The sequence below is a fragment of the Ammospiza caudacuta genome, chromosome 3 (genome assembly GCF_027887145.1).
Source record: "Ammospiza caudacuta isolate bAmmCau1 chromosome 3, bAmmCau1.pri, whole genome shotgun sequence".
NCBI classification, from domain to species: domain Eukaryota; kingdom Metazoa; phylum Chordata; class Aves; order Passeriformes; family Passerellidae; genus Ammospiza; species Ammospiza caudacuta.
The window spans coordinates 66,407,151-66,420,514 of NC_080595.1; the positions used below are offsets into that span (position 1 = coordinate 66,407,151).

Sequence of the window (13,364 nt, forward strand, 5' to 3'; positions counted from 1 at the left end):
ATCTCTCTCCCATTACAATAAATGGTTTTGGGACCTGATATCCAGGTCACAGATACATGAGTCCCTAAACCAACTTTCAGGATATTCATTATGTTTCTAAGGAACTCTTTTGCTTTTTTTTCTTTTTTTGGGATGTAACAGTGTGAAAATCAGCAATATTATATGGTCTCTGGACTTTGTCTTTTCCTCAGGTAGCCTTCAAGGAATGTAATTTTTCTTGGTTTTTTTCAGTGTGTACATGAGATTCCACAAAAACATCTGCATAGGGAGAAAAAGAGAAAAGAAAAGGTGCCTAGGGCTCTGTACCTGTATATGAATACTATATAGTGATTTTCCTCATTAAACTTACATTGAAAAGTTTTTCACACATTCTAAAACTTGTTCAGAGTATAATCCTGAGTAAAATGTATTAAAGTATGGCTAAATTACAGTAGCTGGTTCAGAAATGGGTCTCAACATCTCATAAATATCCCATTTTTCCAGATTACTTGATATTGATTTGAAATAAACTTTTCTTCTGAGATGTGATCATCTGACATAAGATTCTATTAAATAAATCTTTTTAAAATAGTGTAAGGATTTCTCAGCTCTTGAGGATTTCAGAATACACATTAGATAACAGGTGTGTTCTGAATATGAACCCTCAACAAAGATCAACTGTTCTCAGTGTGACAGCATATCCTACGTGTCTCAGCTGCCCTTAGAGATCATGCCTTTTTCCAAATAAAGATTGGAGATAAACGATATTATTAATTTGGTCTATCAAGGTTAAACTTCCACTTTAAATTACAATTTTAGGAATTGTTATTGCAGAAAGAAAATTATGAAACACACCAATAATTTTTATCTAAATGCTGGATTCTATTCCTCTGTGTCAATTTAAGATTTCTCTTGTGTCCTAAAATTGAAAGGATATTTTCTAAAGGATTTTTTCAGACCAAAAGCAGAAAAAAAAAAAAAATAAACCAACCCAAAGCCTTCAGATGAACCGTTTCTATGATTGCCACTGCTTCCTAGAATTCTTTCCTTACACTGAATACAAAGAACATATCAGAAATAATTTTGGGTTTATATTTTAGGATATAAAATAGGATAGGAAAATAACTAAAATCGAGTTTCAGAAAACCTAATTTCCCTAGTATTTTAGGTACCTAGGTAGTGGACTTGGCTTCAGCTGTTCTGTAAGTGTACAGATGGAGTACTCCCGTATTAATTTGAAAATAACTGCCTGATAGAAGATAGACCTTGCTTCACCTGTTTACTGTAGCTAACTACTGTCTCTTGGGAAATTGCTTATACTAAGCAAGTTTTCTTCAGCTGCTCTCCTTCAGTTTTCTCTCTCACTGACAGGATGACCTATAATGTTGTTGCAAATTGCCACCTACAGGTGAGATCCAACAGTAACATAGAAGGCTAACTTGCCACAAGCATTTATTTTAGGTTTCCCGTTCTGTCAGATGAGAATTTTTTGCTCCAATTTTGAACAAAGTTTTCTCTCCCTATGTATATACATGTACTATATAATTTACCATTGCAATGTCTGTTGTTTACCAAACATACCTTTATCTTCTATCTCTGGTAAATGACCTGCAACCAAATTTCTTCAGTATGTCTTATGAGTATATACATTTAAACTATGCATGTGTTGAAGTCCATATTTGAGTGCAGTGGTGACTGGGTAGCTCCATAGGGAAGACTTGTCAGACTTGCACCATTACTTGCAGAGAGTATAGTAAATTATTGTTAGAACTACTTTTGTTTTCAGAATCTGTAAATGCCATTGCATTTAGACATAAAATTGGTCTAACTTTTACTGTCATGTTAGCTTGAAAGAAAAGATATCAAGTGAATAATCATATTAAATATTCCTCAATACACTTATTTGAGAAAGTAGTAGTTCCATCAGAGGAAGCACAGATCTGCAATTGTATTTATAGAGTTTCTTTGTACTGGTAGACTTGTTCAGAATGAAGATATGTGGAACCTACTATTTATTCTAGTAAGTTTCATTATTTATTAGGACTGTCATCATTTTACAGATGAGAACAGATTTTTTTTCAACAATAAAAAATAAGTCAGTGGTTTTTTTTCTAATCCCTTCTGAATATTTCAAGGATGTGTAGAGTTGAGTTTCCAAAATCTAATAACAAGGGGACTGCACACATTGCTGTTGCTTCAGAAGGTCTACTGCTATTTAGAGATAAATGGCAATCGTTTTTCTCCAACTTTCATTTTGACATTTTAAAAGATAAGATGTACTTCTCAGCTTATATCAACTCAGAAGTGTGTCTAAATATCCCTTTGGCATCTCTTTCTGAAATGTCAGGTTGCTAAGATGAACAGGAAGGTAAAACTTTTTCTGTTTCAGAGCACCAATTTATTTCCAAAGAAAGAAAGGTATTTCTACCAATCAATAAAAAAAATTCAGATGTGGAATCAAACAAATAATGGATTTTTCAGGCTGCTGCTAGTTTAGGATTGAGTATTCAGAATTCAGTTGCATTCTTATCTCATCTGCATACTGAGAAGCTAGAAATGAAACATTTGATTTTTTTAAAGAATCACATTTCTAAGACAATATAAGAAAACATATCAAACTGAAGTGATACTTAAAAGAGAAAAATGTAAATTTCCAACTTTCAGATCATGAAAAGGTGAAATCTGGTGCCTTTTTGAAAGGAAGCGGCTCAGTGTCCCTTTTCCATATCTTAGTATCGATTTTAAACTGCAGTAAATTACATTTCTCTTGTTATTATCAACTGCACATCCTTCAGTTTTGATTTTATAAAGTAATTTATCCTATTTTTTATTATTATTCATTCCTGTGGTCTGCTAAGGTCTCAAGAAATGATTGCAAAAAGTGATATAGTTGTAATTAAAATATGTAAAGTTTCCCAATAAAACATCTTTTAAACCTGGTCCTCAGGTCTCCCCTTACTATTATTTCTAAAATAATTTCAGGTAAGAATTATTTGCAGATAGGTTCACAATACAATCAGTCATACAAGACTAACAGCACAGAAGATCTTTTAATTACTGCTAATGCCTTCTTTGTCTGAGGTACTGGAATAATCAGAATGCTGTAAAAGCCTGCTGAAATGCATATGCACACAGGAAACAACCCCACAGAGCAGAAGGTTAAAGCTCATATCAGCCTAATGTTCTTTAGAAGCAATTTTGGAGTGAAAAATATTTTACACTTCCTTGCTAAGTATGAGACAAGATTTCTTCTGTTTAATTTGAAGTGTCACCAATGCTCTACTAGAGTATGAAATTCAAACATGTAAGGAAAGATGAAAATTCAGCTCCAAGTCTCTGAAGTTCAACTTTTAGTGTGATTTAGGGTTCATTTTGTATGAAGTTTCAACGGGATGAGGACACCTAAATCCTTCAGCTATCTGCTGACCTACCCAGGCTCTGAGAACACAGCTTAGAAGTACATCAGCTGAGAGGGAGTTACCTTATTTTACTGCTGATCGTATTTTAAAGCACAGTGTAATTTCGGTCTGGCTGAAACTGGTTTTCACTTCTCCTACTTGAAGTTCTTGGATTGTTTCAAGACATCTGCACAAAAAGGTAGACCTTTATATGTAATTTATCTAATTCTACATTTCCTACCTTGGCTCTATTCCAGAACAAGAAATAGCTAGTATTAATATTTCTTCAACAGGACCCAGTGATGCATTCCTGAAAAATCAAGTTTCACTCCTGCAGGGAAAATATGATTGGAGCAAAGAGACCTTTTTGCAGTTATGTATACTTTTACCTTTCCAAAATCTTCCCATTATCTTTTTTATCTGTTACACTGGTTGCTAGAACAAATTGATTTTTCCAGCTGTGCTTCCCAGAATTTCCTCCTTTCTAACCCATTCTGTTCTCTCAGATTTTCTAGACAAACCATCCTCTATTGCTACTGCTTGAATTTCTCTCCTTGATCAGTAGGGAGGTGAAGTCCAGATTTCCTTCAGGGAATTCTGACTGCTTTTGTGCAGCAAAGGTCCAAATCTATCATTTGAATCTGCATGGCAAGGAGTTAACCACATATGTCAACTTCTTACATGAGGTGCAACCAATCTTTTATATATACAAAAGTTTTTTTAAGGCAATCTTTGCAGCTTTCCTCAGTGAAAAAAATACCAGATACATGCATTCAAATAATTTTAGTAGACAAAAAATGAAGGTTTGAAAGTATCTTGTCGTTTTCAGCAGCCACTATTGAGGAAAAAGTTTTTTTTAAACGTTTAGACACTGCCCTGCCAATGTACTTGCTCAGCATTCAGAGAAATTAAATAAAGAAAATTCCTGAGTCAGAGATCATATCTTCTTATTCAAAAGTCCTTATTTCTTGCATGTAATTGTCCAGCACCTACTGCAACCTGGTTGTACATCACTGGAAAGTAATTTTCTGATTATACACCTATGGAGGTTTTCTAGTTAGTATTAGTTATTTTCTACTGAGATACTTTACTTTTTTCCACATAACCCATGGTAGCATACTGAATCCATGCTGGGTTTTCATGGAAAGATTTTGGCAGTGGGGGAGGATACAGAGTTGATTCCTGGATGAAGTAGCCAGAAGCTTCCCCCATGTTTGATAGACCCAATATCTTGTGGCCCCAAGATGGACCCACCACTGGCAAAGACTGATTCCATCATGATGAGAGTGTCACCTCTGAGAGAAAAGACTTAGGAAGGGGAGAAATAAAAAACAAAACTTCAGCCAGAGAGAGGAGAGAGAACAAGTGAGAGGAACAGCTCTGCTGACTGCAAGGTCAATGATGGAGAAGGTGCCCCAGACACCTGCAGCCCAAGGTAAGGCAGACTGGCTCCCTGCAGTCCTACAGGGGAGCAGATGTTCACCTGCAGCCCCTGGAGGACTCCACACCAGAGCAGGTGAGTGCCCACAGGAGGCTGTGAGCCCATGGGAATCCTATGCTGGAGCAGCTCCTGGCAGGAATTCAACCCTCTGGGGAATCAGTGTTGGAGCAGCCTTTTCCTGAAGGACTGCACCCCAGAGAAGGGACCCATCCTAGAGCAGTTTGTGAAGAACTACAGCCCACAGAAAGGCCTCGAGTTGGAGAAGTTCCTGGAGGATTGTCTCCTATGGGAGAGATCCATGCTGGAGAAGGGGAAGAGGGTGAATCCTCCTCCGAGGAAAAAAATGCAGCAGATAGAGAGAGCATGTGATGAACAGACTGACCGCAACCCCCATTCCCTCTCCCCCTGCACCTCTGCAGGGAGGATGCAGAGAAATCCTGAAGTGAAATTAAGAGAGTTTTTGAAAGATTTAGATTATATTTCTAATTACAAATTGTGATTGATTCAACTAATTTCCCAAAGTCCAGTCTGTTTTTCCCATGGTAATAACTGATGCCTGATTTTGTCCTGTTCCTATCTCAACCCATGAGCCTTTTCTCATATTTTTTATCCCCTGTCTAGGGAAGGAGAGGAGTATTAGGGCTTTAGGGAGTACCTGGCATGCAGCCAGGGTCAACCTACCACAGTATCACAAGCACCTGCAATTATTACAATCCCAAAATGTAAGTCACAAGTACTAACATGCATACAGCATTAAGAATTTCTAGTTTTCACCCCACAGTAGTGCTACTAGTATTATTTAATGATGCTATATGAAGTACACAGTTTCTTTGGACTTGATAATGAAATGGCTTGAGAGAATACATCTTTTCTTTTAAAAGCTGCTTATTGAAATCGACAAAATGAAAAGGTTGGTGTACATAATTTCTTGGACAATGAATAGAAAGATTAATACTACCTACTTCCTGAAATTATCAGATGTTCTGTATTGATCAAAAATAAAACCAATACAGATATAATAACAGAAGAGGAAATTAAAAATGCACAGAGACCAACCACCATAGTAATTATAAGTGCCTTTTCTGAATCTAATCATTCAACTAATTCTCATACACCATCTTCTCCATATTCCATAACGTCTATTCTATTTCTTTTGTCATGTAGAATTGGTTGCTGCATAATCTCCAGCCCTGTTTTCTGCATTTCATAAAGATTATTACATTTCTATAACTATCAGTCACCAATAAATCTGCATATGTTCTCTCATATAAATTCCCAGACACAGCTTTCTAAGCCTCTAGTCTGCAGCAGGACTACCTTAAAGTCTGAGAAATTGTGAATATACATAGGTGTTGAGAGGTTTTTTCTCTTTGCACTTTAATTACACAAACACTAAAGCAACAATTTAGTACGTTGCATAATGAATTTAAAAGTGTGTAAATTCTTGTATCAGTTGTGAAACTCCATTAATTTTTTTTTTCCATTTAGGTATTCCAGCGGCCTTTGTTCATTCATATGTACAAAGATATAATTTGATACAAAAGAGAAGAAATTGCTGAACATAAGTAATTTCAAGAGATGATTTCTCTATCTCTAAATAAATTAGCTTTTCTTAAAATTTCCACATTTCTGCTCAAAAACTTGTAGAAGCTTGTTCATGCTCAGAAAACCTACACTAGTTGCCCATCACCCATTTTTGGGCTGCACTGTGGATCCTTGTCCTACTCACAATCTGTTGCAGATAATCATGAGAGTGAGGATCTTTCAAAGATAAGTTCAGTTTGCCTATTTAAGTTTTCTTTCCCTGTTTCTAGCTCCTTCTCTTGTTACCATCTTATTGCAAAAGTTCCACACCTTCGTAGTGATTTCTCATAGGCACCTCCTCCCAGCACTGACTCCAACTTCTTCTTCACTTCAGAGCCAACAAATAGCAGCTCTCTCTACCCAGCTACCCCACTCTTTTGTAGCGCTCATCCTCACTGGACACAGCTGTGGCCTGTTAAGGGCAGGCCTGTTCCTAATCTTTGGTGATTGGTACAGCTGCAACCTTCAGGGGTGAGATTACCTTCTGCACTATCTTTATTTTCTTACATTCTATCCCCCCACATTCTCTGTGTTAGAAAAGATCTTGTATCTATATTTCCACGTATGTCCAGTTGAAGTCATGGTCTGTGTTAGTGCATCTAGCTGAGTTTCTAACCTATTGAAGTTTTCCAGGGCTACAGATCTTCCACAGAAAATGGTTTTAAATCCACTTTAATTGCATCCTTTAGCAATACTTGTAGGAGATCAAAAGGTTTTGACCAGCTGCAGTGCTCTTGCTCCTCGGAAATATTCTGCACTCTGTTGGTTGTTGTCCAGCATCTGCATTTTTGTCCCCTGGTGCTGGTCAGATAAGATGATAGAGGCTCTCTGTTCAGTGCATACAATAGGTCTTGAAGGTTTCTCTTCTCTTTGCTCAGCATTTTGTTTCCACAGAAATATATATACAAGACAAAAAGCATGAAAAAACTCATTAGGTTGCTTTAGGAAAAAAATATTATTACTAATATTTTATTGTAAGGTACTAATTATTGACCACAGAAATAATTCTGTCTTTTCCTTTATGTTTGTATAAGCCAAGGAAGGAGAAACCGTAGCAGAGGTATTGAAGCAGGAGGATGTCACAACCAGGCATAAGCATCCCCTGAACAACAGTTGTAGGTGTAATCCTTTCTTGTGGTAGAAATCATTTTCCTCATGTGGGGAAAGAGTGATTATTGTGATGCCTGCAGGTCTGTGGACTCACTAAGGGTGATGTACTGAGCTTGAAAAAAATGCAGCAGATAATTTTATATCCATTGCCCACTCTTTCACTGGAGGGTTCTAATCCCTTGTCCTCTCCTCCCTGTGGTGCCCTACTTACTGTGGGCTGAGACTCCTGCCTGCCTGATCCCAGCAGTGCTGGGTTGAGAAGGTCACCAGGTTAAAGCCCAAGGCTTGAGCTGGTGCTTAACATCCAGTGTCGATTTTTACAGCCATTTTTTCTCTTCCCTGCTTCCTTAATTAGTATTTAAATATTCCCAATGAAGTGGAATAGGTCAAACAGAAGCCATTAATGACCTGAATCCAGAATACTCTGTAGCCTATTTACTGGAGTGCTCATCTGGGGAGTACAAAAGACATGTCAAAATCTACCAGCTCTCATTTAGAGCACACTGCACTGAGGTTTCTCACATCCCAATGCATTGCCCTAGCAACAATATTATTATTTAAAAGTGAACAACCTCTTTGCTTTTTTTAGTATTGTAACTAGTCGTTTGCTTTTAATATACTTAGCCTTAAAAAGGCATTGCACATTGAATATTTCACCTTTTTTTTGTCTTATTGGAAGAATAAGATTGTTATACATAAAATAGTTATGAAGTGATATAAATAGAGAAAATTACTCTTTTTACCTGAATGAGTCTGAGCAGAATCGGTTTAATTATTAATTTTGGATATTTAGCTTTGTTTTGTTTCATTTTTTTACTAGTGTAGGAGAAGGTGTAGCTGTTGAACTCTAAAATCAAGTCCCCATCCTTAACCATGGACTCCTATGCTTACTAAGTTTTAAGGAGATAAAGCCTTAAAAAAGAGTATTTTACCTAAGCTGCCAGGACTACAACCTCACTCTGGATTCTGAAAGTCACACGGTGTTCTCCTCAAAGTTGTCACCAATTGTCAAGGTTTATTTATACTTACGAGACCTTATGGGTCTTCAGATTGTATTCTAAGTGACAACTCTGAAACCAGAGGAATAGTAAGAATCTCAGAGTTTTAGCTGTTTGGAATTTAGCAAATCAATCTGTTGATGTAAAGGTGACATTTGCGACCTGATGGGGCAGTTCTGTGTGCATGAGAAATTGTGATGTGCAGTCAGAGGTATATATCCCTGGAGTAATCTTTTTATGGAAATATATATATATAACTTTTTTAAGTTCCCATCCTCATTGAAAATCAATACCAATCACAACCCAAAGTGCCAAGAGGCTCTAGCAGACATGTGGTGGTGGATTAAAATTGGATGGCTGAAATTGTAGCAGCCTTCAGCTGCACCTTCCAATCCTGTGATGGATGTTGCCTCTCCCAGAGCAGGGACAACTGATCTGCTCATGAATCTCCTGATCCACTGCAGTGCTCATCAAAAGTAAACTGACTTGGATTCAGGCTGGCTGTAACACGGACACAGAAATTTGTCTTGAGAGAGAAAATGTTTATTATAGGGACAGCAAGGATACCTAGGAAATTTCCGCAATCTGATTTTAACCTGCTGCTGAATGATCTCTGCTAATTGTAAATGTAGAACTCAATAGGCTCCATCAGGTGATTTCAAAGCAACAAAAATGCCTGTTTGGGTGCCTCAGTCCCCTACTGGGCACCCAAATCTCCACCGACCACTTGGGCAGGAGTTCTGCTAACTTTGGCGCTTTTCTGAGAAAAAGGAGAGTCACTGCTGGCTGAACTGATGAAAACATTGTATATACATCCCCTTTTTCTCTGTTGTCTAGCTTCATAAATATTATCACTGAAGGTTTGCAGAGAAAGTTAGAACTGGTGGAAGGTGGATAGAAATGAACAGAGCACCAAGACACCTGAAAGCGAGAAAGAATCAGAGAAAGGCACGCGGCAAACACATTGGGTACTACAATAATGGAATGCTTGTGGAGAGAGGGAGATCATCTCAGTGCTACTGCCTCTTCATTTTGGAGTCATGAAATGGTGATGGTATCAATATACAATCCACCCTACATGAGATTACGTAGCAGCAAACAATGTCTTTCTGAGGAGTCATCAGATAAAAATCCTCCAGTCAATTTTGTTTATATAGGTATCTAGGGACATAAAAATCTAATTTCTATTTGCTTTAGGACATCCTGTCTATTTTTTTTTCTTGGGAAGTTCCAAAGTTACTGTCCTCTAGATTTTGCCTGCCAGTCCTGTGAGGACATTTTTGATAAGGTAAAGCCTTTAAAACAACACTGGAAATCTTTCTTAGGCCCCTGAATCACACTGCAAGCACCTGTATCAGAAACCTCCAGCAGTATTACAGTACTTTCTTAGCTTGATTTCCAGTCAAATTTGAATCAATAACTGTTCACTCACACTTTAATGAATGCAACGACAGCGATTTTATTGTACAACATCCTGAGTTTTTAGAGGGAAATCTGACTTGACTACATCAACAGCCAAAAGCTTGTCATAGATAACCTTCTAGCATACTTGATCTCTGTCTCTGCAGCATTGCTGTGATTGATAAATCATCAGTTACTATTTTCTTCACCAAAGACGTGTAGTGGTCTGAGTTTGAAAAGTTAGGTACACTAAATAGTAAGGAACTATTTTCACATAACAACAAACCTAGAGGAATGATCCTTTGACTGGTAATTATAAGTCTATATCTGTATACACACATAGAGTTTTAATTGTTTGTATTATAACTGCGAATATCTGCCACTAGGATGTCCTTGAAGACATGCTGTGGTACTAATCAGATTTGTCAAGATGAGACAGTACCTTTCTATTCTCTCTTACACATCATAAACTCTGACTGATATCCGCAAGGGGAAAAAATGCATAATGTGTCATTTATGACCTGTTACATGCACAAATTACTTCCATCGTGTATGCAGTAAGATGATAAAATGCTATTGATTTTGAATTTAGCTTAGGAAGCTGATCTTTATTCTTAGTTGTCACTTGGCAGATTTTTCCTCCTGCTCTGAATTGTTTGATCTAAAATTTTTGTTTGGAGAAATTGATGCAGTGATGGTTTTATAATATTTTTTTAATTGTATACATTCTATCCTAGGGGATTGATATTATTTATGAGCAGAATAAATATTCTATAAATAAGAACAAATTTCAAATAAGTAACACAAAACATGTAATATGGCAATTTTGATTTTACAGCTCTGCTGTGTAGCAGAGCAGTTTTTCAGGGCTTGAGGCAAGGCACTGATCAGCACCAAGATGCTTGTGCAGAAGCAAAATTAAAAGGCAGAGCTAAGGCAACTACTCATTAATACAATGCACTGCATAAGAAATTATTTTAAAAGGAATTCTAGAACTGATTAAGACATTAATTTGAAAACTCAACAGGTATGACAGATTAAGAATTAGGGAATCTCTTCCAACAAAATTATCCTTCCCAATTTTATGTTTTTGTCAGATGCATAAAGGGGCATTTCAGTACCACATTAGGATATTGTTTTAACATTCTACAGGAAAGGAACCATTATTCATTAGCATAAGGATCAGCAGAATTGTTTGGGCAAAACAGGAAGGGAAAAATGTATGTATATATGGTAGTATTAATGATTTTATCCTTTCTTCATTCATTTATTTCTTTAGGAATATAAATGTTGTGATTCTCAAAGAGTCTAAATAGAGATTGTGATGGTAAATATTGGAAAGTCTTCAACAGCCTGTACCTTAGCTCCAGCAAAATTTTCTCAGTGCCTATTTGTCATTTTCTATGTCAAAAGTGAAATTGAATGTGCTTACCTTCATGCAGAGCAACTCTGACACACAGAAAATATCATTTTTATAGATTGCATCAACTGTGACGGAAGACAAACAAAAAGCAAAGATCTGCACAAAACAGGTGCTACCCGATTCCTTGAAAGTTTAGATGTCTGTATGGACAAGGGTCTCTTAAATCATTGAAATTAATTTATGCAAGTTGATGTCAGACCAAGAACACGTGTAATGTATCTTTGAAGATTTTAACTCTAACATACAAGATATTGCAAACTAACTGGAGACACTGTGGTCTTCTACTAGTTTGAAGTGTGGTGTTCAGAATATTTATACTATTGACATTGTATATAATGGAAAAAAATGTATGTCCCTAGATTGTTTAGTTTATCAAAATGTATTTTATGAAGCAGATTAAGTTGAGAACTTTCAAATACAGTTAGGTTTCTGTTACCATAGTTTTGGTTTGTGTGAAGAATTAACGTTTATGTCCAGAATTAACATTTTTAGTACCTTGGGAAGTAGGTTAAGTCACTGTTGTTACTGACTGTCCATTACATAGTTAATGTGTGTCAGTTGGTCACTTAGCTAAGGAACATTCAACTTCCTACCAGCTTTTCACTACCAAACCTATGCTTTCTGCAAAGTTTGCTTTGCCATTATAATTTAGGAGATTATTTCATTAAGTAAAAAATTCTACAAAGGTATTTAAAAATGAGCTACAATCTTATTCATGACTTTTAAGGATCCTGGACATGGAAATCATTTGTTTTTCTGTTACATGAAATTAAATATATTTATTTCTATTTCTACTGATACATGTCCTTCACAGCAGAATTCCAGCCAAACCTCAGGTGGCATAGATGCATTAGCTCCATTAAAGTCAATGGAAGTTCACTTAATCACATCACCTGAGAATCTGGCCTACAGCCCATAACAAGACAATCCTTTGGAGGGTAATAATATTTTATGCTTTCATCAATCACTCTCTTAGGCCTGTAGCTATTTGTGGCAGACTCAAAAATGTCATATAATAAAAAAGGCTGGTTGTGACAATTTCTTCCAGAAATCCAAGAACATTTTTCAGTGATAAAATATTTATATTTATTTTAAACATTCTGATGACAAAACAATTTTAAAAGAGCATTCATATTCTTGGCTTTAAGGCTCCCAGCTGTTACACTGTTTTCCTCTGCTTTGTCTGTCTGTACAGGACACATGTCGACAACCACGACGATAATAGATGGTAAGAACGGCTCCCTTCCTTCGTCATCCATGAGAGTGGGCAAGAAGTCAGTGACAGAAGACTTTGTGAACACCTTCAGCTCTCCAGCAGCATGGCTTCTTGTTGTTGCTCTGATTGTCACCTGGTCAGCAGTGGCTATTGTAATGTTTGACTTGGTGGATTACAAAGACTTAGCAGGTAAAAGTTAGCATATTCTATTTGACACTTTGTATATTCAAATTTAAAAATTTATTAGGCAGCATCTATTACACAAATATGCCAGTGTCTCACCTCCTTGGGGACAGCACAGTGTCTCTGCTGAGTTTACCAAGAGAGAAGATATTGTGAGAAATGTCAGAACATGTTAGTTTATACCACATGCACCTTTATAATTTAAGTCTCTCCATTTTGCAGCCCATCCTCATCCTGGAAAATGAATATGTTGACAGTAACATAAAATATATATGAGCATGTAAGGTCAGATTCCTGTTTTCCAATTTCTATTTAATTTTTTTTCTAGAAAAATGAAATTAGTAATAATTAATATTTTCAGAAATATAGTCTTTAATAGTTGCCTTGAGTATTCTGATATTTACTTACACGGTTCAATGATCAGAAAAATATTGAAGAATGTGCTAACCCTAAAACCGATCTTCAAAAACAATAAGTACAGAGGACCAGATTCTTAATGTTAGCTAAAACACACCCTTGTCGTCGATAATCTAACCTAGTTTTAAGACTTGGATAGACAAATGAACAAGATCAAACATTTAGGACAAACATAAATATGATTGATGACATATATATTGATTACAGGGGACAA

At 36.4% G+C, this 13,364-nt stretch overlaps 1 protein-coding gene across 23 annotated transcripts in view; it reads left to right on the top strand.

Moving 5' to 3' along the window:
• Nucleotides 1-13,364, top strand: part of TRDN (triadin) — a 223,406-nt gene that overhangs the window by 18,126 nt on the left and 191,916 nt on the right. For all 23 annotated transcript variants that reach the window (XM_058801368.1, XM_058801382.1, XM_058801372.1 and 20 more), the window contains exon 2: nucleotides 12,530-12,739. In XM_058801368.1, coding sequence (XP_058657351.1) covers nucleotides 12,530-12,739 — 210 coding nt within the window. The remainder of the gene's footprint in view (nucleotides 1-12,529; nucleotides 12,740-13,364) is intronic.